Source organism: Mesitornis unicolor, unplaced genomic scaffold (genome assembly GCF_000695765.1).
Source record: "Mesitornis unicolor isolate BGI_N332 unplaced genomic scaffold, ASM69576v1 scaffold33517, whole genome shotgun sequence".
NCBI lineage: Eukaryota > Metazoa > Chordata > Aves > Mesitornithiformes > Mesitornithidae > Mesitornis > Mesitornis unicolor.
In genome coordinates, this window is record NW_010197735.1 from 8,607 (window position 1) to 36,327 (window position 27,721).

The 27,721-nt window shown below is 47.3% G+C and overlaps 1 protein-coding gene across 1 annotated transcript in view; it reads left to right on the top strand.

Moving 5' to 3' along the window:
* Positions 1-5,930: 5,930 nt before the first annotated feature.
* SPEN (spen family transcriptional repressor) overlaps positions 5,931-27,721 on the top strand; it is a 23,170-nt gene continuing 1,379 nt past the window's right edge. Inside the window, exons 1-10 of the mRNA XM_010188904.1 lie at positions 5,931-6,091; positions 7,314-7,514; positions 8,372-8,523; positions 10,600-10,725; positions 11,302-11,415; positions 12,596-12,709; positions 14,339-14,439; positions 17,254-25,216; positions 25,772-26,185; positions 27,296-27,490. Coding sequence (XP_010187206.1) covers positions 7,481-7,514; positions 8,372-8,523; positions 10,600-10,725; positions 11,302-11,415; positions 12,596-12,709; positions 14,339-14,439; positions 17,254-25,216; positions 25,772-26,185; positions 27,296-27,490 — 9,213 coding nt within the window. The 5' untranslated portion in view covers positions 5,931-6,091; positions 7,314-7,480. The remainder of the gene's footprint in view (positions 6,092-7,313; positions 7,515-8,371; positions 8,524-10,599; positions 10,726-11,301; positions 11,416-12,595; positions 12,710-14,338; positions 14,440-17,253; positions 25,217-25,771; positions 26,186-27,295; positions 27,491-27,721) is intronic.

The window sequence follows — 27,721 nt, forward strand, 5'->3', positions numbered from 1 at the left end:
GGTCAGCATTGGAATCGGCTCCGACAGAGATGTGAACCCTCTGCCCACACCTTGAGTTTTCGTCATGGTTGTTCCTCCCTGAGCGCGGCAGAGCAGCCGTCAGGGTTGCTGCAGTGCCCTGGTGCTGTCTCAGTTTTGTGGCCACGGGTGATTTGCTCTTCTGATTACCGTGCATGTAATTTGATATGCATTTGTTCAACTTGCGCATGTGTAGAGAATGGGGGAAATTCTGGTTAAATACCTTTTTAGATTCATGTAGTATTTAGTAGTAGGATGGAAATAGCAGCCTGTAATAGACCTGTGCATATATTATTTCAATATATCATTAAGTGTTTCATGGGCAGAGATGGTTTAATCTATAGTTAGAATGGAATATGATGCATTTTTAAAGCTTTTTCTTTAAGCAGCTAGCGTCATATTTTTGCTGGATATTGGCTGACAAGAATCAGATCTTTTAAATTATTTTTTTCCAAACAACACATTGGTGCATTCAGGATAGTTGGACCAATTTTCTGGTGCTGTTTTCCCAGCGATTTCTTTCTGAAGTGTTTTGCCGATAGACAGAGTACCGCAAGGATTTGTGTTTTCTGAATAGGTCTGGCCATACAGCGCTGTCACTAAGTGCCTTTTTTGCATAGAGATCATCTACCGTGTCTTAACTCGGATCTGAAAAGGGAGGGATGAGAAAAAATAAAGGGTTCCCGTTGCTTCCGCTCAGAGATGACTCTGCGTTGACTTTGGATTTCCTGACCCGACCTGGGAATCTGCCGCTGCCATCAGCGTGAGAACAGCCCTGCCGTCAGCTGGGACCGGTGCTGCGGGAGCTTGTCCTGTGCTGTCATCCTGAGCAGATCCTTCTCAGAGATAATCTTCACTTGGAGATTGTTTTGACAGGGTATTGAATCATAGCTGAGCTAGGCAGAGTTCCTCATTTCAGTTAATTTTGGCAGGAAAGAAGGTAATCGCTCTGCATGTTTCTAGTGAAAAGAATCCTGGATCACTTACCAGTTCTGGTTAAACAGTTTTTGAAGTCAGCTATTAAAAAAAAAAGCCACCACATGTCATTTTTACAACCTGCTGAAATTTGACATGTGTTCTCTTGAACAATGCAAAGGGTTTCCCATGCTTTTAGGTGACTTGTTTCCTAACTTGCTCTGACAATTAGAGCTTGTTTTTTGTTTATGTTTGGTTTTTTTAAAACCCATAGTTTGGCAGCGCATTGCCTGCGGCGCGCGTTAACGCTTCTTTCTGCTTTATTTTCCACGAAGGCCGCGGCGTCTCCTGGTCGCCGTGACGAGGGTGGTCGCCAGCCTCGCAGCTGACTCACCGGTCTCAAATCAATTCGCAGAAAAATGACGAGTGTGTCCCACATTTTCAAATTGCAGAAGGGTAGGGCAGGTTGTGAGATCCCTTGATTCAGCGCTGCTGCCATTGACGGAAAGCAGCGGGTGTCCTGTTCCATCGACTGGTTTGGAGTCTCTCTTTTATCTCCTTTTTGCTGGGGAACAAAGAGAGCGGCTCACTTTGTGTTCTTCACTCAAGTGCTTTCATTTTTCATACATAAATGGAACCTAACTTCATAGTTAGTTATGAGAACTGCAAAATGCAATTATTTGAAAATTTGGTATTCCTGTGGGAATGAGGACTGGTTAAAGGATGCATGCACCAGGGTTCGAAATGGCATCTTCGCAGTTGTAAGTGAGAAAAGGGAAATTCTGTGTGTTAAATTAGCTGCAGTCTACTTAAGCCAGGTGTGTCTGGGGCTCGTTTTAGTGGTCTGAACCCCATTGCTGGATTCTTACGTGTTGAGCCTTTGGGACTCAGCCCATATGGGTAAAACGTAAGGACTGGATTACGAATAGGTTTTTATCTTAATAGAAAATAGATACACAGATAAATACTATGAGTAAGAACACACGCATCCTTATATACTTGTAAGCAATTATAGAAGGCAGATTAACATTTTAAAAGAGCTTGTTAAACTACTGGTAGTAAAGTTTGTGTGTAAGAGAAGGATGTCACGTCCACTCCCTTATTAAAGTAAGAAGGATCTCCTTTGTAGCTCAGGTTTTCCATTTGATTTTGCTGTCAACAAAATAATAAAAAAGCTCTATTCTGCGTCACTGCGATGCCACGATAAAAGCTGGAGTCAAACTGATTTTAGGGCTGGACAAAAGAGCATCTGAAATCCTGCCTGGTTAAAACCTCAAATTCGTCATAAATGAGCACATGTCACTAGAAGAAGCCTGTGAGCCACCACAGAGGCAAGCGAAGCTGTAACCCTGAGATGTTTAAAGCAGCAAATTCCCAGCGCAGGCTCCCCTCGCTGGAACGCGGGTGTTGTGACAGCTCAGGAGATGGGTTTTCCTGCGTGCTGGCATTCTGCTCCGCTGAGTCGATGTGGATGCTGAAGAGCAGGTTTTCCTGTGTTGGGAAAAGGCCGTGTGCCAGAGCACGCTCTGCTTCTGGAAAAACTCATCGCGGGTTTCGTACTGTTAGTGGAAGCGCAAAATGAAGTTACAAAGCCATTTCTGGCCTGCCCCAAGACCTATTGATTACTTAAAACGCTTTCAAGAAGCAGAGCTGTTGTTTGAACCCAGCTGTTACGTCCCCATGTTAAAATTTCCCTAGGTTGTTTTTCTTAAAGCCTCATGAATTAATTTTTTGCCAGAAGAATTTTTCATAACTTATTTTCTGCGACTTGGCAAAGGACAGTTGTTTGCAAGAGTACTCGCAGGGAAAAGAAAAGCCATATTCTCATTTTAATATTCTGGGAACATATCCTTGTGCAGCTTACATGCTTGATTTTTGTATATTTTTAAAGCTTTTTAAGTTGAAAAGGAGTTCTGTTTTTCTGCTCGAGACTACACATAATTCCCTGTCAGATGCTTTATTTTGATTCTGCTGTGTGCTATAACTGGATGACACAGCAGCTATAATTAACTCTTCCATCATTCTCCTATTCACGGAACATAAAACCTTTGACTTACTTTTGAATTATTATATCCATGTCTCTTCAGTTGGAAAAGTGATGAGGTTTTCCCTAAAGAAAGAGGAATTGTTCTTGTTAGCATTTTTTTTTCCTTTCTAAAAACAGAGTCAGGAAATAAATGACTTTTTTCTTCTGGAATGTCTCAGAAAGTCCTGATTTGCTTAGGGACCCATATCCCCGAAACACCCTAGAGAAGTGGAAATTATTGGTACAATCCCCATTTCCCAAAGTTGTGTGAAATCCGAACTCGTGTAGAATTTATCACCCTCTTACCCTGCTGTTTCATTGCATGAGCATCTTATGGGGTTACCCGGAAATCATCTTTTTTCCCCAGTGAAATGCTTTGATTTTAACAGTATGTTCCATATTTTAAACATCCTCATAAAAAAGCCCTAAAAATAGCCTGTTCCCATTTTAAAGCACTGCTTAAATAGAAATTCAGTGCCGCCTCTTACTTAAAAGATACAATCTTTGCAGAGTGAAATATTTAAAATGCTTTAGGAAGTGCGTAGTTGATCACAGTACCCAGCATTGAGAAGTGAGAAGAGAAAGTAAAAACACGTACGCAGGGGCAGAGGCTTGCTGCAGCCCTGCCTTCTTATTTTAGCCTTCCCCAGGGGAATGGCAAACCACGCGGTACTGCTCTCAGCTTGGGAATTATTTTCAGATCATCCCCACACACATTTTTTGGCTGTATTTGTGTATTACAGGAAGTTTCTCTATTCTTTGCCCATTCATTTCATAGTAGCAGGCGGTTGCTGATATTAACCCTACCGAAAGCCTGTTCACGTGGGGCTGGGTTTGTCCTTTTCCCAAAATGCTATGGAGAAGAACTTCAATTTAATGAGGACTTGAGCTGATCCGGCATTGCCAGGGTTAGCAGAAGGGTAGGAGGCAGAGGGAGTGAGATAAACAGGCAAAAGATGAAGAGGGAATTGCAGTTTTAGCTGTGAAATAGTCTATTAATGAAGAGGGCTTGAAAGCAGGTTGCACAAATGCAGGTGAGGCAAAAAGGAAGGCAGTTTACAAATTTAGAAGAGAAACGAGGCTGTGAACAGGCATCTTGGTAGGAAATTCAGAGCTGAGAAACACAAAGGGCTACAGGTTGGAAGGAGAAACATTCCTAGGTATGAAATATGTATGAAAAAACAGGTCGGGGTGGCTGCCGCTTGGCAAGCGTGGAGCAGAGCCCACCTCAGCAGAGGCCAGGAGGAAGGACTCGGTTTTTCTCTCAGTTTCCGACTTTATTTTCTCTGCTCTCCCAAAGCGCCGCTGAGCTCCCTTCTCCAGGGGTGGGGGAGTAGGAGGAGAGAGCGCGTGGGAAAGGCACCGTGTGAAACGGCTCGGTGGCACCCGGGAGGGTTGGAATGAGGGGGTGAGACTGGGAGGAGAACTTCTCGTGTTTATTATTGCTTCTGCATTTTTGACCTTGTTGGTTGGTTTTGTTTTGGTCTGGCATGTTTTTATATTCTCCTTCAATTGTTTGTAAGCGTTTTGGGACAGAGATTGCCTTCTCTGCCTCCAGATATAACGGGGACAGAGCCCAGGGGTTTTTAGTGATGTGCCACAGCTCTCATTACACCAAAATCTTCAGAAAGAAAACCAGTTTTCTGCAGTGTTTTAAGAGAAAATGACTCTGTCTCCGCTACCTGGTGTTCTGTAAACTGTAGACCTGCAAAAAAAGAGTGTAGTAGAAGAGGCCACAAAACCAAATCATGAAAACTATCAGAAGCTTGAAATTATTTCGTTGAGAAAAGACTAGAGAAAGTTAAATGGTGTGGTGTAAAGAGGGAATACAAGGAGCCTATGAAATAATTTAAGATAAGAAAAAGATGAACTTGCTTATCGTTGTTCTGATATGATGTGAAGAGGAACATAAAAATTCAATGGAAAGCAGCAGTTTTAAAACTGACGAGGTTATTTTTGTACGTGGCAGCTCTTCCCCCCTCCAGCCTCCGAGTTAAAATTCCAGCCGAATTTTTTCGAAGGCTGCTCATGTAATGGAGAATGAGAGTCTCCAGGGTTATGTCAGACAAAATTATTTTTAGCGATGTTATAAGCCCTCATGCCTCGGGGAAGAAATCAGCCACTGAAGAAGATGACGTGTCCCCACTGGGCAAGCTTTAATAACATTATTCTCTATATTTCTTATTCTCTGCAAAGCATCAACGATCTGCACTGTCAAGAGTCAGTGGACTACATTGACTCCCTCTATGATCTAATATGCAAATTCTGTTCTGCCGTAATTACTCTTTATAAAATACGTTCTTGGGTCTGAATTCTTTATACCCAGGTGTTGAGGCTGGGCCTGTACACAGCGTTTGCTGGTTCATCCCCATCTACCCAGGTTATTCTCCAGCAGTTGACCAAAAGAACTTGCCGTGGTTTTCTCACGAGATTTTTGTATCATCGGAGGTACGAATCTTTTTTGACAGATACTTGAGAAGCAATAAGGAGAACTCTAGGGTTGACTCTTGGATTGACAGCGGCGCCTGGGAACGTGATAATATTTCGTTTTTGTACGTGAGAGCACTGAGAGGATTTTTTAGGCTTCGGCAGACCTGTGTACCCTCTCTATATTTCTCCAGTCTTCCCACACTGCTCCTAAGCTGGTACAACATTGTGTTACAATTAATTAAATCTCCACCGTTGTCACGGAGTGTAAGAGGATCTGGCTGACATTTTACCCATATTCCATTTCCCTGGCTGTCTCCTCTGAGAGCTTTGGAGGAGAATATTTGTGGAGTGACTCTAAATTCCTGTGTATAACTGGGCTGTGGTATGGAAACTGGATTTTCTGCGTCACTCAAAGGAGAGCGGGGAGGCCTGTAGATGACCAAAAACTCTGACATTTTGCTTTTTAAATAAAATACCCATGTCGTCTGGTCCCCTTGCACCTCCACACTCTCATCTCTCCTTTCCTTTGTGCTGTTTATAGCAGTGACTCCAGCAGCAGCTCGAGCGACGAGTCCCCAGCACGGTCGGTTCAGTCGACAGCCGTCCCCGCGCCCGCATCCCAGTTGCTTCCCTCTCTGGAGAAAGATGAACCCCGGAAAAGTTTTGGGATCAAGGTTCAAAATCTTCCAGTGCGCTCAACAGGTAAATTCACTTGGGAAAGTGAAACAGGGAGAAAAAAAGGAATAGGAAGTAGGTGAGAGGCTGTTAAATTATCTTTGTGGTGCCTTTGCCGTGGCAGCCGAGTGCTGCCTCTGAGGACCGGATTCTCTCTCTGCGTCTGCCTCGGTTCTTGTGTGGTGGTGGGAAAATCGCTTAATTAGTGACCATCTGTGAGAAATCCTACGAGTCCCCAGCTCGAGTCCCTGAGCTGGAGCACTTACAGCTCCTGGAGCTGTTGCTTTGAAACAGGAATGTGGATTTCCCCGGGGAAGAACCTGAATCATCTCAAATTTTTTACTTTAAACTCGGACCGTTTATTCTCACCATGTTTCTTTTTTGAGTAATGCAAAACCTTCAGGGTTTTCTGTTGCAGTGTTGAGTGCTGTAAAACACCCATCGGCGTGTTCATAATGGCATCAAATATTGTATGGTAAATAATGCAGGAAACCGCTCGCTGAGGAGTGCAGATGATCACACTCTCTTCTCTGTGCTGATTGTGGGATAGATCCCACAGAAAAAACCAGCATGGGATCGTTTGTAAAACAGTTACAACATAATTCATGGATACAAAGGCACAGGCTGAATTAGAACAATATATATTAAGTCTGTGAGCAGCGTACCTCACAGTGTTAATATTCTTTCTATAGATTTTATTTCTGTAATAGTGCTTGAAGTGTTATGACACCAAGATGAATAACCCGCAGATTGCAGGCAGTTTTTATGGCCGTGAGTTGGATTTTGCAAAATCTGATGGATCTGACCTGGTTCCCTTTCTGAATTGGCTGAACCAAATGCTGTGTAACTTGGATCTCCATTCCAGGTGCCTCATCCCAGCTTGGGAAAACTGCTCTGTGCAGTATCCGTATGGGATTGTTAATGAAGTAACACTTTATTTCTTCTCTGTCTTGAATTGGATGTCTCTTAGAAGCAATAATCATGCACTGCCAGCTTTAGTGGTGTAAAACCCTGTGTGTGTGGTTTCTTGGGTTTAAAAATCAAGGCAAAGGAAAAGATCAGCCAGAAATTTTTGATACTGGCAGAATTAACACCCAAAATTAAAAAGGCACTTCTGTGAACACTGAGGTTCAGGTTAAACTGGGTGAAGTCATGTTGCAGAAGGCAGATCAGATTTCTTCATGTCTTTTATGGTGGTACTAAGTTGATAAAAACATGTTTTTATAGTATAGTTTGTTTGTTGGTTCAGATACAAGCCTTAAAGATGGACTTTTCCACGAGTTCAAGAAGTACGGGAAGGTGACGTCGGTGCAGATTCACGGGGCTTCTGAGGAACGGTATGGACTGGTGTTCTTCCGACAGCAGGAGGACCAGGAAAAAGCACTCAATGCCTCAAAAGGAAAACTTTTCTTTGGCATGCAGATTGAAGTCACGGCCTGGATAGGACCAGGTAAGGTCCACGCCCGTCTTGAACTGGGCATATTCACAGGTTGTTGTAAAGAGGCAGCAGAGGAATCAGAAATGTTAAAACTGCTTTTCTGCAGAAGCACAGTTTAAAGAAACTGGGAAATATGCCAGAATAAATTCCAGAGCAAGGAGAGTGGATGCTCTTAGGTCAAAAAGGGAGAGAGCTCCAGTCTTAAACCTCAGAGAAGGAAACCTGCCATGCTCTCAAACAGTGGGATCTGCTGCTGCTGGCAGAAACAATCTCATCTGCCATGTCTCAGTGGAGCAGAAGCCAGTGGGTGGTGTAAGCATAGCACCGAGTCCTCACAGGCTTGGGTTTTTTTCTGCTTTTAATTAAAACTGCTAATGACAGCTTCATTTTTGAGGCTAAGGCAGCATAGCCCAAATGACCAGCCAGTGGAAACTATAGCATTGAGTATGAGGTTGTCAGTCCGTACTTCAGCTGCCTGCTTAAAAATTGATTTGTGAAAACAAACCTCTTCCATGTGCTGTTCTCCAAGTAGAGTGAAGCTTTATTTGAATTCATGCATTCAAGCATTCATACTTGCTAAAATCATACCTTTCTAGAGAAGCAGTTGGAGTATGCAGCCTACTTTTCACCTGAGAATGCTCAGATTCCTCAGCACTCACCCAGTGGTGTGATGCAGAGATCTCAAATTGCATGTAAATAACAATTCACAAGTGTAGTACTGCATATTTTTGTCAAAGATGTTGGTTACTCTTGTTCAGATCATATCTGCTCGTCAGGAAGCAGACTTGAACAAACAAATCAGCATGAGCTGAACCCACATGAAAAACACCTCCGTGCATTACAAATTTGTTGCTCTCATTTGCTTCTAGAAACAGAAAGCGAGAATGAATTTCGTCCTTTGGATGAGAGGATAGATGAGTTCCACCCAAAAGCAACGAGAACTCTCTTCATCGGCAACCTGGAGAAAACCACCACCTACCACGACCTTCGCAACATCTTCCAGCGCTTTGGTGGCATAGTGGTACGTGAATTCGCTGTACCGTGTAGGGTGGCATTGCCTGTTTTTTCTGTGCAGACCTTTAAAATGCTATGAGCTGTGATAAATCGTCATGTCAGAGCGTTTGCAGAAAAGCCTAGCTAGGCAGCTGGGATGTAGATGTGCCTGGTGTTATTTTTGTGATGAATCAGTACGACTCGATGAAGTCCCAGTTTCCTGTTGATTTCTGAAGCACAAGGTTTTAGCTGCTGTGTTTGGAAGGAGCCGCTGAGCGGCATAGAACAGGGGGATCAGTGATGGCACGACTGGGATTTGGGTTTTCAGAGAGCAGCAGCCATCCCCCTCTCCTCACACCACTTTCTATCAAGTCATATCAATATTGCATTTAAGAGAAATTACCCAGAAAAGTAAAGTAGCTGTCCGCAGTCAGTTTAATTGGTTGAATCTGGGCTTCAGCACTGATAGTTTACGTACGTATGAACGTGCTGTGCCTTAGCCATTCTGCTCTGAAATATTTCTGTAACCATTGTGGTGTCTTTTACATATACCAGGAACCCCATACATACTTCCCCCCGAGAAGAAGGGGAGGCGTGCTTCCACACACAGTGTGGACAAATGTAAAATGTACGTGTTACGATGTCTGGCAGCTCTTGTGCATCCAGCCTGCGCTGTATACTCGACATCGGCACCGATTTATGGATTCATGCAGTGTCTGCGGCTTAAATCCTTTCCCAGTGTTACACCAGCAGAGCTGTCCTGATAAAGATCCTTATCAGTAGTAGTGCACTGTCTTGTAAATTGGCTTTTCTGTGAAATAGTGCTGTCCTGTCGGCATTATTAATCGGTCAGAATTCAGCAGCAGCACTGCCTTGCGCAATTTCCATGAAAACTTACAAGCTCAGGTGCAAAAGGGATCGGCTTTACAACCTTTCTGGTGGGTAATGAGCAAAATAATGGTATTTTATTTGCCTGTCAGAAGGAATTGCTTGCCCAGAATGAGTAGTTGAGTATAATTTGCCGTGGTTGCGATCGTGCTACTTCAGACCCTTGGAAATGTAGCCCTCTATTAGTATTCCACTTAAATCATTAGGTCAGGGCCATAGAAGTCTAACAGTTGTGTAAATCTCCGTTTAGTTCTGTTTTCCCAGATAAAGAGCTCTTGGGTGAGACCGTATCAAACTGCTGCCTTGTCCCTAAATTTATTAACCATGAAATTAGCCTGTCCTGGATGTTGGAACGTTTGTGCTTAAAATTTGTGTGCTGGCGTTGGCATGTGGCTCACAAAGGGAACTTGGGCTGTTTAAACAAATAAAACAAAACACTCCACCTTGTACTTTCAGCTCAAAACGAATCATAATATCATGAGTTTGTTCAGAGGCTTTCGGTACATTTGCCAGTACTGAGCTTGAATGTTAGCCAAATGTCAACTCCAAGCTTGCTGGGTTTTTTTAATAGATTAAAATCAGCCTTTATTGGGCTTTTGTAGCGTTCTCATGGCTGTGCTCACTTTAGAATGAGCCCACGGGGTCAAATACCGGCAGCGATAGAAGTTGAGGAGCTTTTTCCCCTTTGCTGTGTCAGCACCAGGTTGGTCCAGGAGATGAGTCCAGCATCACTTTCTGTCCCTAGGAAGAGGATGGATCATGTTTATTTGGAAAAGAAACCCCACTTGCCTGCTGGCTCAGAGATGAGGATTGGAACAGGTTGTTTTCTCTGGAGCCTTTGTGAGCGAAAATTAATCTGGATTTCTTTGATTCTGAGTTGTCTCTTCTTGGCATAATATAATAAACTGAAGCTACTGTTTGTTGGTCAGGTCAGGCTTACTTCTGCGAGGTTGAAATTTAAATCTGCATTATGAAGAGATTTCCTTGCATCAGTAAGGATTTGGTTTGGGCACTTAATGAGATTCAGCAGAGGAGCAAAGGTTTTCACCATCTACTATTGTTTAAATCCTCTCTCTGAAGAAAATATTAATGAAAGTGTGCTTGCTGGGCCATGGGTCTCTCAAAAAATGTCCACTTAGATCGAATTGACCCTGTTTAATCTCCATTTCAGCCTGTTGCTGACTGTCGATTCCTGTGTGTTGTGTTCTTTCCGCAGGACATCGACATTAAGAAAGTGAACGGTGTTCCTCAGTATGCATTCCTGCAGTACTGTGATATTGCAAGCGTGTGTAAAGCCATTAAGAAGATGGATGGGGAATATCTTGGAAATAACCGGCTCAAGGTAAAGAAATCCTCCCGTGGGCTGTATCCTTCTCCTGTTTACACCATCATAGGGTATTTTGGTTTATAGAAGTAAGATATTTTTAATGTGTAAGCCAGATTAGAGTGTGATGCTTTTAACCATCACCGTAATTGGGACTAATCAGCATTTTTGTTGACACTTTCAGCAAGGAACCCCAGGACTGAGTACACTTGGAGACTGACGGCCTTGCAGGTCGGTCTCTGATGAGGCCATACTGGGAGGCTGTACTGGTGCCACTGACAAGCAGAGGCTGTACTGGTACCGGTGACAAGCAGAGGCTGTCAGGCCCCAGAGCTGTCAACCTATCAGTTCTCACAAGCATTCAAATTGTAGGAGAACCAAATGTTGTCAAACACTGTATTTGTTTAAGCATGCAGAATTATTTTCATTAATTGCAATTTGATTTTTGTCTTGCACCTGTGCGAGATGCTAATTTTAGAAAATCCGTACAAATGCCTTGCTTTCTCCAGATAACTCTGTCATTAGGCGGGCTCTGCTCCGTTTGTTTAACGCTTGCAAATTGCACTGATGGACGTTTTGCCCTTTTGTGTTCAGCTGGGTTTTGGAAAGAGCATGCCTACAAACTGCGTGTGGTTAGATGGTCTTTCTACCAACGTTACGGATCAGTATTTAACTCGACACTTCTGCCGATACGGGCCTGTGGTAAAGGTAGGTGGAAAGCTTTGGCGTGTGGTTCCAAGTTGTTACTGTCTTCCTCTCTTCCCATCCTGTCCTTTCAACCCCAACTGTCCAGGGCTTTATAGAAATTCTCTCTGGGGTGTAATTTGGCTCTGTAGCTTTGAATCCTGTTGATCTGATACGCAGAGCAGTCGCTTCTGGTGTTCTGAAACCAAAGAAAATTAAAGTATTTTGAATGAGCCGAGATAATGAGTATTGGAAACCATTTGTTGCTCTTGTGCAGTACAGTCTCTCTCCAACAAAATTGCTTTAGAAGGCTAACATTGGAGGAGCAGCAGTCTGATCACGTAGTTAACACTCATGCATGCTAATTACGTAATTAGACATAGCTGTATTTTTTTACCAGACCAAAAAATGACTTTTTATGAGCAGTTAGGATAGTCAGCGCTGACGAAAGCGCATGAAAGAAGAGAGAAAGTCAAAGATGGCGCAACACACCCGAATCACGCAGCGGGAGCGCGTTACCTGCCCTGCTGTGGGTCAGCACTAGTGGTTTACGCACGTGCTTAAACTTAAACGTCTTGAGCTGTCCTGTGTATTTCTGTTGGACGTTGATGTGCTTAAAGTTAAGCAGTGTGTGTAAATCTGCTCAGGATCGGGGTCTTACCTCCTTAAAGGATTTTTGTGGGTTTGTGTTGCGGCTTTGACATTCTTTATTGTGACTGTTGTTGCTTGAATAATAAGTTGATGTTGCTAAAGGAAGCTGGTATTTGGAAACTGGGCGTTTAGCAACTGATGAGTGGTACTGCAGACTGTGATAACAACAACTGTTTCCATTTTGGGATTAAATGTTCCCTTTACCTTTTTTCCCCCCTAAAACACATTGGAAATTTTTCAAAAAACTAAAAGTAAACAAAGAGAAGGTACGAAACTCAGTCACCAAAGGAAAAAAATTAAAAGTAAAATACAGAAAAACAAAATAAAGGCATAATATACCTCAAGCCACAATATCCACAATTCAAAGCAGTCCCGTGTCCTCTTATTGTCTCTTCATTACAATACGCCTCATCAGAAAAGCCTGGAAATTAAACTTGCTAAAAATTATTTTCTTACTGGTATCCTCATGACTTAGGATTTTGTTGGGACTGACGTTAAGTCCTGTGGATGAGGCTCTTATTTGGTTTTTGTTTTGTTTTTTTGTTTTTTACAGGTGGTGTTTGACCGCTTAAAAGGCATGGCCCTGGTTCTCTACAATGAGATTGAATATGCACAAGCAGCTGTAAAAGAGACCAAGGGGAGGAAAATCGGTGGGAATAAAATTAAGGTGTGCAGAATGACCTCCAAAATAAACAGACAAAAAAAAGAGAAACAAATTGTGTTTAGGCCTTACCCCTTAAATGCTGGCATTTGCAGACTGCCAGGCAAAAGGCATACTTAGCGGGACACGCAAGTCCCAGATGTCAAAGGCTGAAATGATTTTTTATACTCGGCTTATCAAGATGTTAGGGCATCTTAAACTGTTACTTATAAAGCCTTTTCCAGTATTCTGCCATTTGTTGCACTGAACTTGTCTCTCTAAGCTCCTGAGTGTTGATGTCCGTGTTACTGCCTCATTTCCCTGAATCCAAGGCGTACTTGTGTCCGTTTTCATGTTAGAAAAGTGAACTCTCAGGGTGTGAGTTCCTCTGGGATATCGCACCGCTGTGGTTCAGCTGCTCCGTGCTGGTGTCCAGGCTCTTGACCTGGCCGAGGCGATCGACGGTGGCTTTCACGTCACAGCTGTGGGGTACGGCAACCCAAGCACACGATCTGCTCGTGAGATGGCAGCTCCTTATTTGTAACAGATTTAAAAACCCAATAATTACAAACACTACTTAAAAGAAACAGATAGAAAGTACTTTTTCCTGGAACAACACTTAAGATTTACAGGGATGTCTTGGATTTGGGTGAATGTGGTAATACCTGTCACAGCTGTCCCATCAGTTCCACTAACTGGGGCCCTGGGGTGTCAGCCAACCAACCCTCTGAATTATCCTCCTCCTCCTCCTCTCTTCTCTCCTCAAGAGTGGGCAATGATTTCAAGCATGATCTCTCATCCGGTGTTTTCACCTGGCTGCTCCACGCCCGCTGGGGTTAGCAGTTGGATATACTGCAGTTTCTAAGCGTGGTGGTTGTATATAAGTAGCCTTTTCTATGCAGTCAAATGTGTGGTCACTTAAAAGTTTCCTATCTCGTGTTTGTGGGTCTTGCTGCTTAGCGACTTCAGAATAAGCAACACCCCTAATGCGTGGATGTCTGTGCTCCACCGCTGTGGTTAGACAAATATCTAGGCTGATTATTTTTGAAAAGATGGAACAAAAATTGCATTAGGTGGAACACAGATAGTTAAATCCATTCTAATCCTCATTTTTTTTGCATCAGCTATGCCATTAGCTTCTTAATATTGTCACCCTTGGCTACAAAACATCAACTCTTTGAGTAGTTGGAATAGGGAGCTGCAATTCAGGAGGCTTGGTTCCTTTCCAGTCCCTGCTCTTGCCTTGCTGTGTAACCCTGGGCAAATAACGTGGAGTCTGAAACAGATTAATAATCCTGACCTGCTGCAGTGAGATAAAAGGGACTTTGGAACTGTAGCTGGAGTCGGAGTGCTAAAAACGTCAATACCACGATAATAATGTGTATTTTTCCTGCTGCTTTATGGAACAGAAGCCTCTGGTCTGGCAGCTACAACAGCGTAGCCCAGTAAGGAGCGGTTAGATCGCTCCACGCAGCTACGCTGTGTTACGAGAGAAAGGTCTTTATTCTTGGGGCTGTGTAGGGCCAGTCCTGAGAAGCGTTTGGCCTTTTTGTTGTTAAGTATTATAATCCCCATTTTCGGTTCTGCTCCCATCTTGAGATGTTGTCAAAATGGGATGTTTCTCTCACTGAACGTGATTTACCCTTTGTTTTTCAGGTGGACTTCGCAAATCGAGAAAGTCAGTTGGCATTTTATCATTCCATGGAGAAAACGGGTCAAGATATCAGAGACTTTTATGAAATGCTGGCAGAAAGAAGGCACGTGTCTCGTATCTTTATTGCAGTCTCTTACTTTTCCAGCATCGTCTGCAGTGCAATTAAACTTTTCTTCATGCCGTAATTATTACACAAACACTTGGGTTTGTTCCTCTCAACTGCACCCTTCTATGTAAAGTTTTATTAACAACATTTTAGTGTATATTTATTGTGTTTTACCTATTCAGATTATTTTTTTTAAACAAATTTAGGTGGTCAGACTGAAACTGTGTAGATGAAAGCAGACAGGATATCACAGATCTGAAGTGTAGTGGTTACTGAAATTCATACTTGGGTGGAGGTTTCGGCTGCCTGCGTGGTCTATAAATTCAGTATCTGGTTACTGTGATGGGTCACCAGGACACAGTTTTAAGTCACTCATCATTTCTTAGGAACACAAAAAACAGCTTTTCTGTAATGCCTTCCTGCACCCGCAAGAGCAACGCCTACATTAAGGGATGTATATATGGTCTGATAAACCACTGCTGCTCATCTGTTGAGCAGAGAGTAAAATACAGTCTTCTACCTACCCCTTTTTCAACAGTTTAGTTTATTCACTTGATAAAATAATGAAGTATGAGTGAGGCTGCAATATATATATATATATTTTTTTTTACTATTTGACATGCAAAATGCCTTCTGCATCGATGTCCTTCTGCAGCGTCTGTTGTGACGATGCCTGGCTGTTTTGCCCATGCTGCACGGGCTCATGTTGCCCCTGCGCAGCCACTTCTCTCTGCAGACCCTGGCTGGGAGCAGCCTGGCACAGACGCACTCCACATTTTGTGCTTGTTCTTTTTCTCCAGTAGCTGAATAAACGTCCGTGGTTTTATTCCTGATGACTGTGGCGAAGGCTGAAAAGCGAAGCGTTTTCTTCTTGCGTGGGTGCATTTTTATTACCTTCAGAGGCTGGCTTAATTGTTAGGGTTCTGGTTTAGCTATGAGTAAGCCCAGCGTGACACTGATTGTACCTGTGGACTAGATAGATGTGATGGTTTTTTGCTGCAAAATAGATTGGTCTAACATATATGCAAAATTGCCAGATGTAAAAGCGAGGAGGGTTTGGAAATTGGCAATCAGGATTTGCATAATGGGAATAAATGTCTGTGTTCCCCAATCCTTGCCAGATGTTGCGCTGTGCCAGCAAGCAGTCAGTATAATTTCCTCTGAATTACACCAAATTCAGAAGACAGAATTGCATTATCGGATGTCTTTTAACACAGAGGAATCAGCTGGGCTTGTCTTTGCAGTGAAATAATTCTGAGTAGAGCACTGATTTGGGAACAACGTGATACTTGGGTACACGTTGGTCTTGTTTTTCTTTTTCTGTCATTATGCTGACATCGTCATTACGAGACACTTAGGAATAATGAATCACGGAGTGATTGAGCGAGCTCTGCACTGATTCTTGTCATTCTGCATCTCCTGGTCCTCCTCCAAGCTCCTCCTGGCAGTTCCCAGTCCCTTGCAGCGATGCACGAGGATGGAGCCAGGCTCTTCTCGGTGACAAACAATGACAGGACAAGGGGTAATGGGCACAAGCTGGAACACAGGAGGTTCCACTTAAATTTGAGAAGAAACTTCTCAGTGAGGGTGACAGAGCACTGGACCAGGCTGCCCAGAGAGGTTGTGGAGTCTCCTTCTCTGCAGACATTCAAAACCCGTCTGGACGCCTTCCTGTGCAACCTCATCTGGGTGTTCCTGCTCCGGCAGGGGGATTGGACTGGATGATCTTTTGAGGTCCCTTCCAATCCCTAACGTTCTGTGATTCTGTGATTCTGTGTGATGCTAAGATCTGCACTAACCAGGTTCTCTCAGGGTGTAGCTGTAGCCAGTCTAAGTAGGACCCAAAGGGGAAAAAGCCACAAAAAAACCCAAATGAAAACCATGATTAATTATTTGAACTTCACAGCTGCCTTTCACAAGGTCCCACTTTGCTTGCAGGATGAGGTTTTTGTCTTCAGTTCTTTTTGCGATTTTGTGCATTTCTGAAAAGGTGGAACCTGTCAGCTTTTAACATAAAACTGTGAAGTCAGATAAACGAATGTGAAGCAGAGTGTGCCAGACACTCTGGACCGGGGGAGAATTGGAGCACCAGCTCCATGCCACCCCTCTGCCAAAGAAAGAGGCATGTTCAGTGTCACAAACGGCTCATTTTTGCCATTTGGAGCTATGGAGATGATAATGCTCATTGCTTGACTTATTTTGCTGAATGCTTCCATGAATTCACCTGCTCTCATAAACAACCTGATTATTTTTTTTCAATTTTGCCTGTAAATAGGCAGCGTCAGCATGACACATGCAGCCAAAGAGCTAATTCTGGAATCACCACTTACAGCATTTAGCGTTTTTAAAGAAATCTTACTCCCACCTCATTGCCTACCAGTGGAGAGGTTTGAGCCAAAAGTCAGCCTTGAGTTTTGACGTGGCCGTTTTCAGAGATAGGCTTCAGGGTTGTGAGATGCGACGGTCTTCACTGTGACAGACTGCGCGTGGGTGCGCAGGTGCTGTGTAGGTTTTTCTTTAATTTAATACAGTATTTGAATTTGGCAAAAATGAAGCAGCGAGGGCGGTGTAAAGATACTTGGCAGAGCTGTCACATAATGACCAATTAATTGCATATGGTATTTCGTAAGCTAACAGAACATTTAATCCAGTGCAGACTGATTCATTGCTGTTAAATCTTTGTGTGCAGCTGTGTACAGATGCAGGCGTGTAAAGAAATTATCACAGAATGATTCCTCTGCGTAGCAAAGATTGTGGTGATGCAGTACCTTGGTTGAGAAGCAAAACTGAGCTGTTTATTCCTTTATTTAGCAGAGATGAAAGAAGAGGATCTTACGAGTATGCCCCTGATCGTACTTACTACGAGACCGTTCGGACTCCAGGGACGTATCCCGAAGATCCTCGGCGAGAATACCCGGCTCGAGGCAGGGAATTTTACGCAGAGTGGGATCCCTACCAAGGTGACTACTACGACCCACGATACTACGACGACCCACGCGAGTACAGGGATTACAGGGGCGATCCGTACGAGCAAGACATAAGGGAGTACAGTTACAGGCAACGGGAAAGAGAGAGGGAGCGGGAACGATTCGAATCCGATCGGGACAGAGACCACGAACGAAGACCGATTGAACGGAGCCAGAGTCCGACGCACTCCAGGCGTCCGCAGAGCCCCGGAGCGTCTCCCTCCCAGTCGGAAAGGCTGCAGAGCGATTCGGAGAGGAGGATTTACAGCAGGTCATCCGATCGCAGCGGCAGCTGCAGCTCACTGTCTCCTCCACGATACGACAAGCTCGAAAAAGCCCGCGTGGAGCGTTATGCAAAAAACGAAAAGGTGGAGAAGGAGCGTGCTTTCGACCAGGAGAGGGTCGACAAGGAGAAACGCTTGGTGAGAAAGGAAAAGCCGGAAAAATTAGAAAAGGAGAAACCCGATAAGCAGAAACGAAAAGCGAAAATCCATTCGCCCAGCTCTCAGTCTTCTGAAACGGATCAAGAGAATGAGAGAGAGCCCAGCCCTGAAAAACTGAAGGGCAACAGTAAACAAAGTAAGGAGAGAGGTGACAAAGAAGGGACAGCTAAAAACCGCCTGGATCTAATGCCCTGCGTCGTGTTGACCCGAGTGAAAGAAAAGGAAGGGAAAGTTATCGATCAGCCCGCTTTGGAGAAACTGAGAGCAAAGCTTGATAATGACACTATGAAGTCCCCGCTTCTTGAACAGAAAACGCAGGCATCCCAAGCTGAGCAAACCAAGTCTGATCAGTCTAAACTGGAACCTGTCAGAACCAAGGTACAAAAAGAGAAAGCCCTTGCCAGCCACGTAGAAGTGGTGGATAAGGAGGGAAAACTGAAACCCAAAAAGCACTTGAAGACCGAGCAAACTTCTGAGGGGGCCAATGCTGTAGATTTGGACAAGCTGGAGGCTCGTAAAAGGCGTTTTGCTGATGCAAATCTGAAGCCTGACAGGCAAAAAGTGGAAGTAAAAAGAAGCAGCCAAGATGAGGAAGACACACGCATGGTTTTGAAAAAGCAGCTTGATGCAACAGCTTCATCTAGAGAAACGACAATGTTGAGGGAAGGAGAATTGGAGAGAAAACCCCTGAGGAAGGAAATGCTTAAAAGGGAATCTAAAAAACTCAAACTGGAAAGACTCATTCCTGTTACTAGTCCCAAAGAAATTCAGGAGACTCTTAATGTTGGTGGGATTGGCATGCGTCCACCCCTGGATCTGCAGACGAGGCTGATGGAGGCAGTCGATGAACCAGTGGAAGTTCAGGAGCTCCCTTCTAAAAAATTAAATCCAGTAAAACCCCAGCATAAACAGGTACAGCTACTGGATGACCAAGCAACGGAGAGGGAGGACGTGAGGAAGAATTACCCTGGTCTTCCTGAAGATACGCCCGACCACAAACTTGGCCAAGAGAAACCTCAGTCAGCTGATACGGAGGAGAAAATTGGCATCGACATCGACCACACGCAAAGCTACAGGAAACAAATGGAGCAAAGTCGCAGGTTAAAACAGCAGCTGGAAATGGAGATTGCAAAGTCTGAGAAGTTCGGCAGTCCAAAGAAAGACGTGGATGAATATGAAAGACGAAGCTTGGTCCACGAGGTGGGAAAACCTCCGCAAGACGTCACCGATGACTCTCCACCAAGTAAGAGGAAAAAGACTGACCAGTTTGACTTTGAAATTAGCACTAAAAGAGAGAGAAACTACAGAAGTTCTCGTCAGGTGAGTGAGGACTCGGAAAGGACGTCCTGTTCCCCCAGTATCAGACACTTCCCTTTCCACGAGGATGATGACACGCTCGATTCTCCGAGGCTAATGCCATTAAAGGAAACCAAAGAGTCACCGAAAATAGAAGAAAAGGGTCTTTCGTACTCCAACATGACTGTGAGGGAGGACTCGCTGAAATTTAATCCTTACGATTCCAGCAGAAGGGAGCAGATGGCAGAAATGGCTAAAATCAAACTCTCCGTGCTGAGTTCTGAAGAGGACTCGAGTAGGTGGGAAACGCAAGTGAAGCAGGAGCCTGGTAGAGTTGATATCAGCTTCCCAAGCAGCATCGTCAAAAGAGACAGCATACGCAAGCGCTCCGTCCGAGACCTGGAGCCCGGGGAGGTGCCTTCAGATTCGGATGATGACGGTGAAAACAAGCCCCATTCCCCAAAAGCCTCCTCCTTGCTAGAGAGTTCCAGGTTGTCTTTTTTATTAAGGGACAGAGAAGAGAAGTTACGTGAAAGAGAGGAAAGACTGTCGAGTTCCTTAGAAAGAAACAAATTTTACTCTTTCGCGTTGGACAAGACAATCACACCGGACACAAAGGCCTTGCTTGAAAGAGCTAAATCTCTGTCTTCATCCAGAGAAGAAAACTGGTCCTTTCTAGACTGGGATTCAAGATTTGCTAGTTTTAGGAACAATAAAGACAAAGAGAAGGTTGACTCTGCTCCGAGGCCTATTCCATCTTGGTATATGAAAAAGAAAAAAATCAGGACTGATTCAGAAGGTGGAAAACTGGATGATAAGAAAGAAGATCATAAAGAGGAGGAACAAGAGAGGCAGGAGCTGTTTGCTTCTCGGTTTTTGCATAGTTCAATCTTTGAACAGGACTCCAAGCGCCTGCAGCATTTAGAGAGGAAGGATGATGATCTTGACTTCATTTCGGGTAGGTTGTACGGGAGGCAGTCTTCCTCTGACGGGACGAACAGCGCGGCTGATCTGGTGCAGGAGCCGGTGGTCCTCTTCCACAGTAGATTTATTGAATTGACGCGAATGCAGCAGAAAGAAAAGGAGAAAGATCAGAAACCAAAAGAAGTGGAAAAACAGGAAGATAAAGAAAACCGGCCGAAAACACCAGAAACTGTTCCTGATAGTAAAGAACCTGAACATAAACCTTGCTCAGTGGTTGGTCCCTCTGCGGTCACTGTCCTGCCACAGGAACCAGCACCGGTTGCTTCCGAGAAGGTAGCAAATGAGAAGGTGATAGCGAATGAGAAGGTGGTGGTGGAAACTGCTTCTGTAAAAGAAGAAAAACCGTCTGAACCTGCTTCTGCAGCAGAGGAACAAAAACCTTTTCCTGAGCTCGCTGCTCCTGTCAAAACTGAACCACTCGAGCAAACTGAACCCCCGCCAGTCGTAGAAGCTGGTAAAGAAGTTGTTGCTACAATGCTGGCGCCGGAGGAAGATGCGGTGGCGACTGAGCATCCTTCATACTTGGATACCAAACCTCCGACTCCCGGAGCTTCATTTTCCCAACCAGACATGGGTGTAGATCCAGAACCCGAAGGTGCCCAGTTGATTCCACCTCCGCTCAAGCTCGTTCAGAAGTCTGATGAGGCCACCGAGCCTAAAGAAGAACATTCTCCACCTTCTGCCAATGCTGATGCTGCTGTGGGTCAAAAAGTGGAGGTGGCTGTCGAGGTCCTGCCGCCCGTTTCTGACAATGACATGGAAGTCGAACCTCCGGTGGTTGTAAAAGACAAAAAGTCCTACAAGAGCAAACGCTCCAAGACTCCCGTGCAGTCGGCTGCAGCTGCGGTAGCAGAAAAGCCCGTCACAAGGAAGAGCGAAAGAATTGACCGTGAAAAACTCAAAAGGTCAAGTTCTCCTCGTGGGGAGACGCAGAAACTTTCCGAATTGAAAGTGGAGGCGGAGAAGGTTTCGAGGAACGCTGCTAAATCCCCTAGTTCTGCCGCGGAGCCGGAGAACGTGGAGCCAAGCTTGCCGATAGGCCGGACTAGGCGCAGAAACGTCAGGTCGGTCTACGCAACCACAGGGGACAACGAAGGCCCATCTCCGGTGAAGGACTCGGTGGAGGTCACCAGGTCCACCCGAAAGAGAGGGGAAAAGGAACCGCAGGAAACGGTGACAACCGTTCCTACCACCCCGAGGAGGGGAAGGCCTCCAAAAACCCGCCGTAAGCCGGAGGAGGACATCTCTCCAATAAAGACAGAACCGGTACAGCAAGAGGTAGAGGAGGCTGAGACTAAAGATGCTGTGGAAGCTCCTAAGCCTGCAGAAGGCTGGAGGTCTCCGCGATCCCAGAAGCTAGCACACGGCCACTCAGCTGCTGCTGCCAGCCAGCAGGGGAAGAAAGGGAAGAACGAACCGAAAGCCGATAGCTTGGCTGAATCTGAAGATGCTGCTGAAAGAGGCGCTCAGGAATTGAGCGTTGGTGACAACGGCAATAAAGCAAAAGCCGTTGAGAAAGAGGCGGCAGTGAGCGAGCAGAAACGTGATAGGAAAGAGCTGGATGTGGAGAAAAACCAACTAGAAATCCCCACCGTTGAGATCATCGAGAAGAAGCCGGTGCCAGAGAAGGTTACGAAATCCAAAAGGGGAAGGTATAAAAATACCAAAACTGTTGTAGATAAAGCATCCGTGTGTCTCAAAAATGTAGAAATACGCCTCAACGTGGATGAAGTCAAGGGTGCCTTGCGGCCGACTGAGGAGGAGGCAGAGCCGGTGGTGGTGTCACCAGTCAAAATGAAGAGCCCCCAAAAAGAGGACATCTTGGCACCCCATTTTGTTAAGAATGAGGTAGAAGATTCATTCCCAGAGCCAGAAAAAGAGGTGATGCGGGAACCAAAGCAGTCTCCCGAAGCTGCCCAGTTAGCAAAACAGATCGAGCTGGAGCAGGCGGTGGAGAATATTGCAAAACTCACCGAAACTCCTCCGTCAATCGCTGCCTACAAAGACCCGACGGCAGACGTGCCTGAAGTTCGTCAGGAGGAGGAAGGAGATAAACCCGCACATCAGGCCAGTGAAACGGAGCTGGCAGCGGCCATTGGCTCCATCATCAATGATATTTCTGGGGAGACAGAGAGGTTTCCTGCACCCCCCACGTATCCTGGTGAATCGGAAGCTGAAATCCCAGCAGAGCCCTTAGTGTTGCCGTCGCCTCGGGAGGACATGGAGCCCGAGACAGATCAGGCAGTGAATAACATCCTAGAAACAGAGGCTGCCATCGAGCCCGCGGTGCAGCAGGTTCCCAGCTCTGCCCCGTCGGTGGTAGAGACAGAGAGCAAGGAGGCCGAAGTCAGCTTCAGCGAATCTTCCAACTCTGCGCAGGAGGCCGAGACTTTGCAGGAGGCTGAAGTTGCTCGAAAGGAAAAGGGCCGTCAGAAAACCACGCGGCAGAGACGCAAAAGGAGCACGGGCAGAAAGGGAGACACTGCTGAAGTCAACGCCTTCGAGCCAGAGAGGTTGCAGAGCAAATCACCCCCTGCCAGCGAAGTAAAGACAAAACCTGAAGAAGCCTTGAAGGAGGAAAAGCAAACTAAAACCGCAGCTCAGGCATCCGTGGAGCCAAGCACTGCTGATGCCAGCAAGGCTGCAGCCGCTGACGTTGTCGTGGCCGCACATGAAGCCATCACAGAGAGCAGCACCTCTCCAAAAGCACCCACTCCGGCTGCTCTGGACCTGGCCACCCCACTGCTTCCCCTCGACGAGGGGAGTCAGAGCGGGTTCAAGATACGGTCGCCCATGGAGAACGCGCCCATCACGCCACCGAGCGCCCCAAACGCAGCCCTTCCCACCATCCCTTCGGCAGCAGCGGTGACCAAGCTGCCCACCCCGGTGCCCACCACGATTGTCCCCCTCCACTCGGGTGCTGCCAAGGTGCCGGAGTGGATGGTGAGGCACGAGGAGCCCCGTGCCCGTTCCACGCCACCGCCCGCTCTCCCACCGGACACGAAGGCGTCGGATATTGACACAAACTCCAGCACTTTGAGGAAGATCCTCATGGAGCCCAAGTACGTCTCGGCGACGAGCATTACCTCCACACATGTGACCACAACGCACGCCGAGCCCGTGAGCGCACCTCGTTTGGAGGAGGCACCCCTCCACCCCGCCGTAGAGGCCATCAAGCCGGTTTCGGAGGAGAAGCCGGCAGTTCCCGTCACCAATGCCTTGGACCCACCGGTGGCCGAAGCACCGGTGTTCAGCGAGAAGGAAAAGATCAGTACAGTCATTGCTCCCAAAGCCACCTCTGTTATAAGCAGGATGCCCCACAGCGTGGATCTGGAGGAGGCTCCGAGGATCACCTTGGTGAAGCAAGCTCCCCAAACCCAGACCTGTCTCGTCAACGCCCCCTCGCCGAAATTTAAGCAGAGGTCAAGCACAAATGATAACAGTAGGTTTCATCCGGGATCGATGTCTATTATCGAGGAGAGGCCTGTGGAGACCGGGTCCAGTCCAGGGCTGCGGGTGAACACCTCGGAAGGCGTAGTGCTCCTGAGTTACTCGGGGCAGAAGACGGAAGGTCCTCAGCGGATTAGTGCCAAGATCAGCCAGATTCCCCCGGCCAGCGCTGTCGACATTGAGTTCCAGCAGTCTGTCTCCAAGTCTCAGATTAAACAGGAACCCATCACGCCATCTCAGCCCACGCCGAAAGGCTCCCAGACCTCGGCGGGCTACGGGACCGTTTCCACCCATTCTTCTTTGGTACTGGGAACCCAACCTTACAACACGTCGCCCGTCATCTCCTCCGTTAAACAAGAGCGCGCTGTGCTGGAGAAGTCGGACTCGTCCCACCTTTCTGTCCAGACTCCGGTGTCTCAGCCCGGTAAGGTCCTGACGCAGACTGTGAACACTCCACCCGTACTTGTCCACAACCAGATGGTTGTGAACAAAAAACTGTCCGATCCAGGGGCTCTCAAAGTGGAGACCAAGACTCTGCAACCATCCACCTTGAGTCCTGGAGTCAGTCCTCACCACCCTTCCCTCTCTGGGAAAATGCATTCGGAAGCAAACCACGTCAGCTCGGGGCCCAGCACCCCGACTGACCGGGCTATTTCCCACTTGGGGGTCACCAAGCAGGAGCCACACTCGCCGCGTACCAGCGGGCACTCGCCGTCACCGTTCCCCCGCGCTTGTCACCCTGGCAGTACCTCATCTCCGGCTCTATCGAGCAGCACCCCGGTGATGCTGGCGCCAGGAATTCCCGTTCCTCAGTACATATCCAGCATGCATCCTGAGCAATCTGTTATCATGCCCCCTCACAGCGTAACGCAGACTGTGTCCCTGGGCCATCTGTCCCAGGGCGAGGTGAGGATGAACACCCCTCCTCTCTCGGGCATCCCTTACGGCATCCGCCCGGAAGCGCTCCACTCCCCCAGAGCCGCTCTGCAACCCCAGATAGAGATCAAGCCTCAGCGATCCAGCACGCCCCAGCCGGCTCCGATACGAGACATAGTCATGCCCCCTCTGTCTTCTCAGCATCCCCCTGAGGAGGAGATGCACTACCACCACACCACGGTGTGCCGGGGGCCGGCCCCCGTTCAGTCTGACGTGCTGGTGATGCAGCCGGATTACCGCATGCACCCCACCAGCATCAGGCTGGACCAGTACAACGTCCCCCGGGACATGCGGATGATCATGCACCCGCACATGGCCACCGTGGGCGAGCACCACTCAGAAACCAGACAATCCCGAACGCCTGAAGGAGCTGTGAAAACTCCCCCCGTCAGCAAGACCCCTCAGCCCGGAAAAGAGACGCCGAAATCCTCGGAAGGCAAGATGGCCCACTCTCCTCACAGCGAGCCCCGTCTCCTCAGCGTCCCCTCGGGCAGCCAGCTGCCTGGACTGCCTCTGACGCAGCCGGTGGTGGTACCGCACGGGGTGCAGATCATGCACCCCACGGGGAGCACCTTTCACGACTACCGGGCTGTGTACGGTGACATGAGGAATTACCATACAGCAGCACAGCTCGGGCATCCGCAGTTCCCGGGTGCCTCGCCCATCGGGTTGTCTTCCCGGAGCATGACCCAGTCTCAGGTGAGAAATAAAACCCTTTCTTCTCCTTCTGCCTGAAATCTGGAGCATTTTGAGCTAATTACAGCCTCGGCATGGCCACAGGCACTGAGTTTTGCTCTCCGTGGTTAGTCTCCAAGCCCTACTTAAGTTCATAGCATGAGAGGAGCTGTTTTTATTTGGAAAAGGGAGTTTGAACACTGCTTAGCATTAGAGGAAGCTAAAATAACCATTTTCTTGACTACTCTAGGACTCAGACCTCCCTGCTGGTTTCTAGATGTAGAGGTGTCGGGGGAAAGTTGCCAGCATCGAGGTGGCACGTGGGTCTTTCCTTCTTGGATGGATGGTGTGGCTGAGGGAGGGTTTGGGACAGGATTTGGGGGATGTAGTTTCAGCTCTGGGGTGGCTCTGGAAGGGGAGGCTGGTCCAGGCATCACTGCAGCAGGGCTGCTTTGGTGGCGTGGAGACGAATTCAGGTTTCTTTACCAGCAATCCCGGCAGCTTTAACATTGAATGAATGAGTTTTGATACGCCCATGACCTAAAATCTTCCCTTTTTCCCCTGCCGCCTGCTTCACAGGGTCTACCGGAGGGCGAGCACTCGCACCCCAGCCAGCCTGTACGCAGCAAAACTCCACAGATCCCCCAGGATCCCAAGGGCCCCCCAGCAGCGGGCCCCGACCAGAGCCACCACCCCACTGTAAATAGGCATGCGGCGCCCATGGACCCTCACGTCCACCTTCAGAGAGCGCAGGCGGACACGGGCCAGACCTCCTACCCCTCGCCCGTCGCCATTTCGCTCAAACAGGAGCTCCCGTCGCCGCACCAACCGCAGACGGTTCCCAAGCAGTCCATCTTTATCCCCACCACATCGGGGGCCGGGGCCCCGCCGGGGCTGCCCCTCAATCGCCCTGAGCCCCAGTCTGCCCTCAAACAGGAGCCGTCTCCTCACCCTGTTTCGCAGAGACCTGTGGATATGGTTCAGCTTCTCACGGTACGTAGCGCTCTGTCCTCTTCTCCTGGCCTTGTCCTCCTCACCTGGGGAGAAATAATCGGGTTTTACATTGCTTACCTCACTTTCGGCACCAAAATGTGACCTTTTTACATCAAATACTTTGGATGCGGAGAAGGTGATTGATGATCTGGCTGCTTTCTGGGCTGTTTTTGTCCCAGTGAATTTTAGCTGTGTTCACATTTACGTGGTGTTTCCTGGAGCCTCACAATGCAGCGCTGTGAGTGCAGAGCGGCTGTTTTCAGTCAGCTCTTTCTTGGGAAGGTTTTCTTCAGGGGCAGGAAAGAGCGACTGTGTCTTAAACTTAGAGAAAAACTAAAAATCCTAGAGGCTGAGGAAGAGAAGGGAGCTGGTGAGGAGCAGGCACTGATGAGGAACCGAGAGTTGCGTATTTCCCATGTAACCATGAGCAGCTCTGCTGCTGCCGCTGTTTCTCAATTCCCCTGTTTGTAAAAGAGAAAACGGTGTATGGTACCTCCCGCTCATGTGGGAGGCTGAAATCACAGCATCACAGAATATTAGGAGTTGGAAGGGACCTGGAAAGCTCATCCAGTCCAACCCCTGCCAGAGCAGATTCACCTAGACGAGGTTGTACAAGAACACATCCAGGCGGGTTTTGAATGTCTCCAGAGAAGGAGACTCCACAACCTCCCTGGGCAGCCTGGGCCATGCTTTGGCACCCTCACAGTGAAGAAGTTTTCCCTCACGTTCAGGTTGAACCTCCCATGCTCCAGCTTGCACCCACTGCCCCTTGTCCTGGCATTGGCTGTCACTGAGAAGAGCCTGGCTCCTTCCTCCTGACACTCGCCCTTTACAAATTTATAAACATGAATGAGGTCAAATGTTGGGACGTTAACTGATGGTAGTGCTGAAGGGAGACATCCAGGTTTCTCAGTCAGCTGGGATAAAAAAGGACTGAATTTCTGATTAAATGGGACCTAACCCAAGCCCGGCCAGGCGTGTGTGAGGGGAGATGAGATGGTACATCCATATCAAGTCCTTAAAGCAAAAAGTATCGGAGGCAAACGGACAGGATGGAAGATCCCCCTCTCCTTCGTTTGTGTTTAATATTTCTTCTCCCTCTTTTCCCAGAAATACCCCATTGTCTGGCAGGGCCTTTTGGCTCTCAAAAACGACACGGCCGCCGTGCAGCTCCACTTCGTCTCCGGTAACAACGTCCTGGCGCACCGCTCGCTGCCGGCGCCCGAGGGGGGGCCCCCGCTGAGGATCGCCCAGCGCATGCGGCTGGGGGCGTCGCAGCTGGAGGGCGTCGCGCGCAGAATGATGGTGAGGGGCCGGGGACGCGCGTTTGGGCAGGGCTGACACCTACACATGGAAAGCTGGGCAAATTCTCCCAAAAACTTCAGCTCCCGTTGCTTGTGTCACGTTATTTTGGGGTTCTGGTGCGGTTCCTTTGTCCCAGTGTGGATTGTGAGTCGCGAGCGATGGGTTTCACTCTGCATTCGTAGAAAGGGGAATGGTGGAGTTGGGAAACCTTTGAAGTTGCCCATCCTTCGG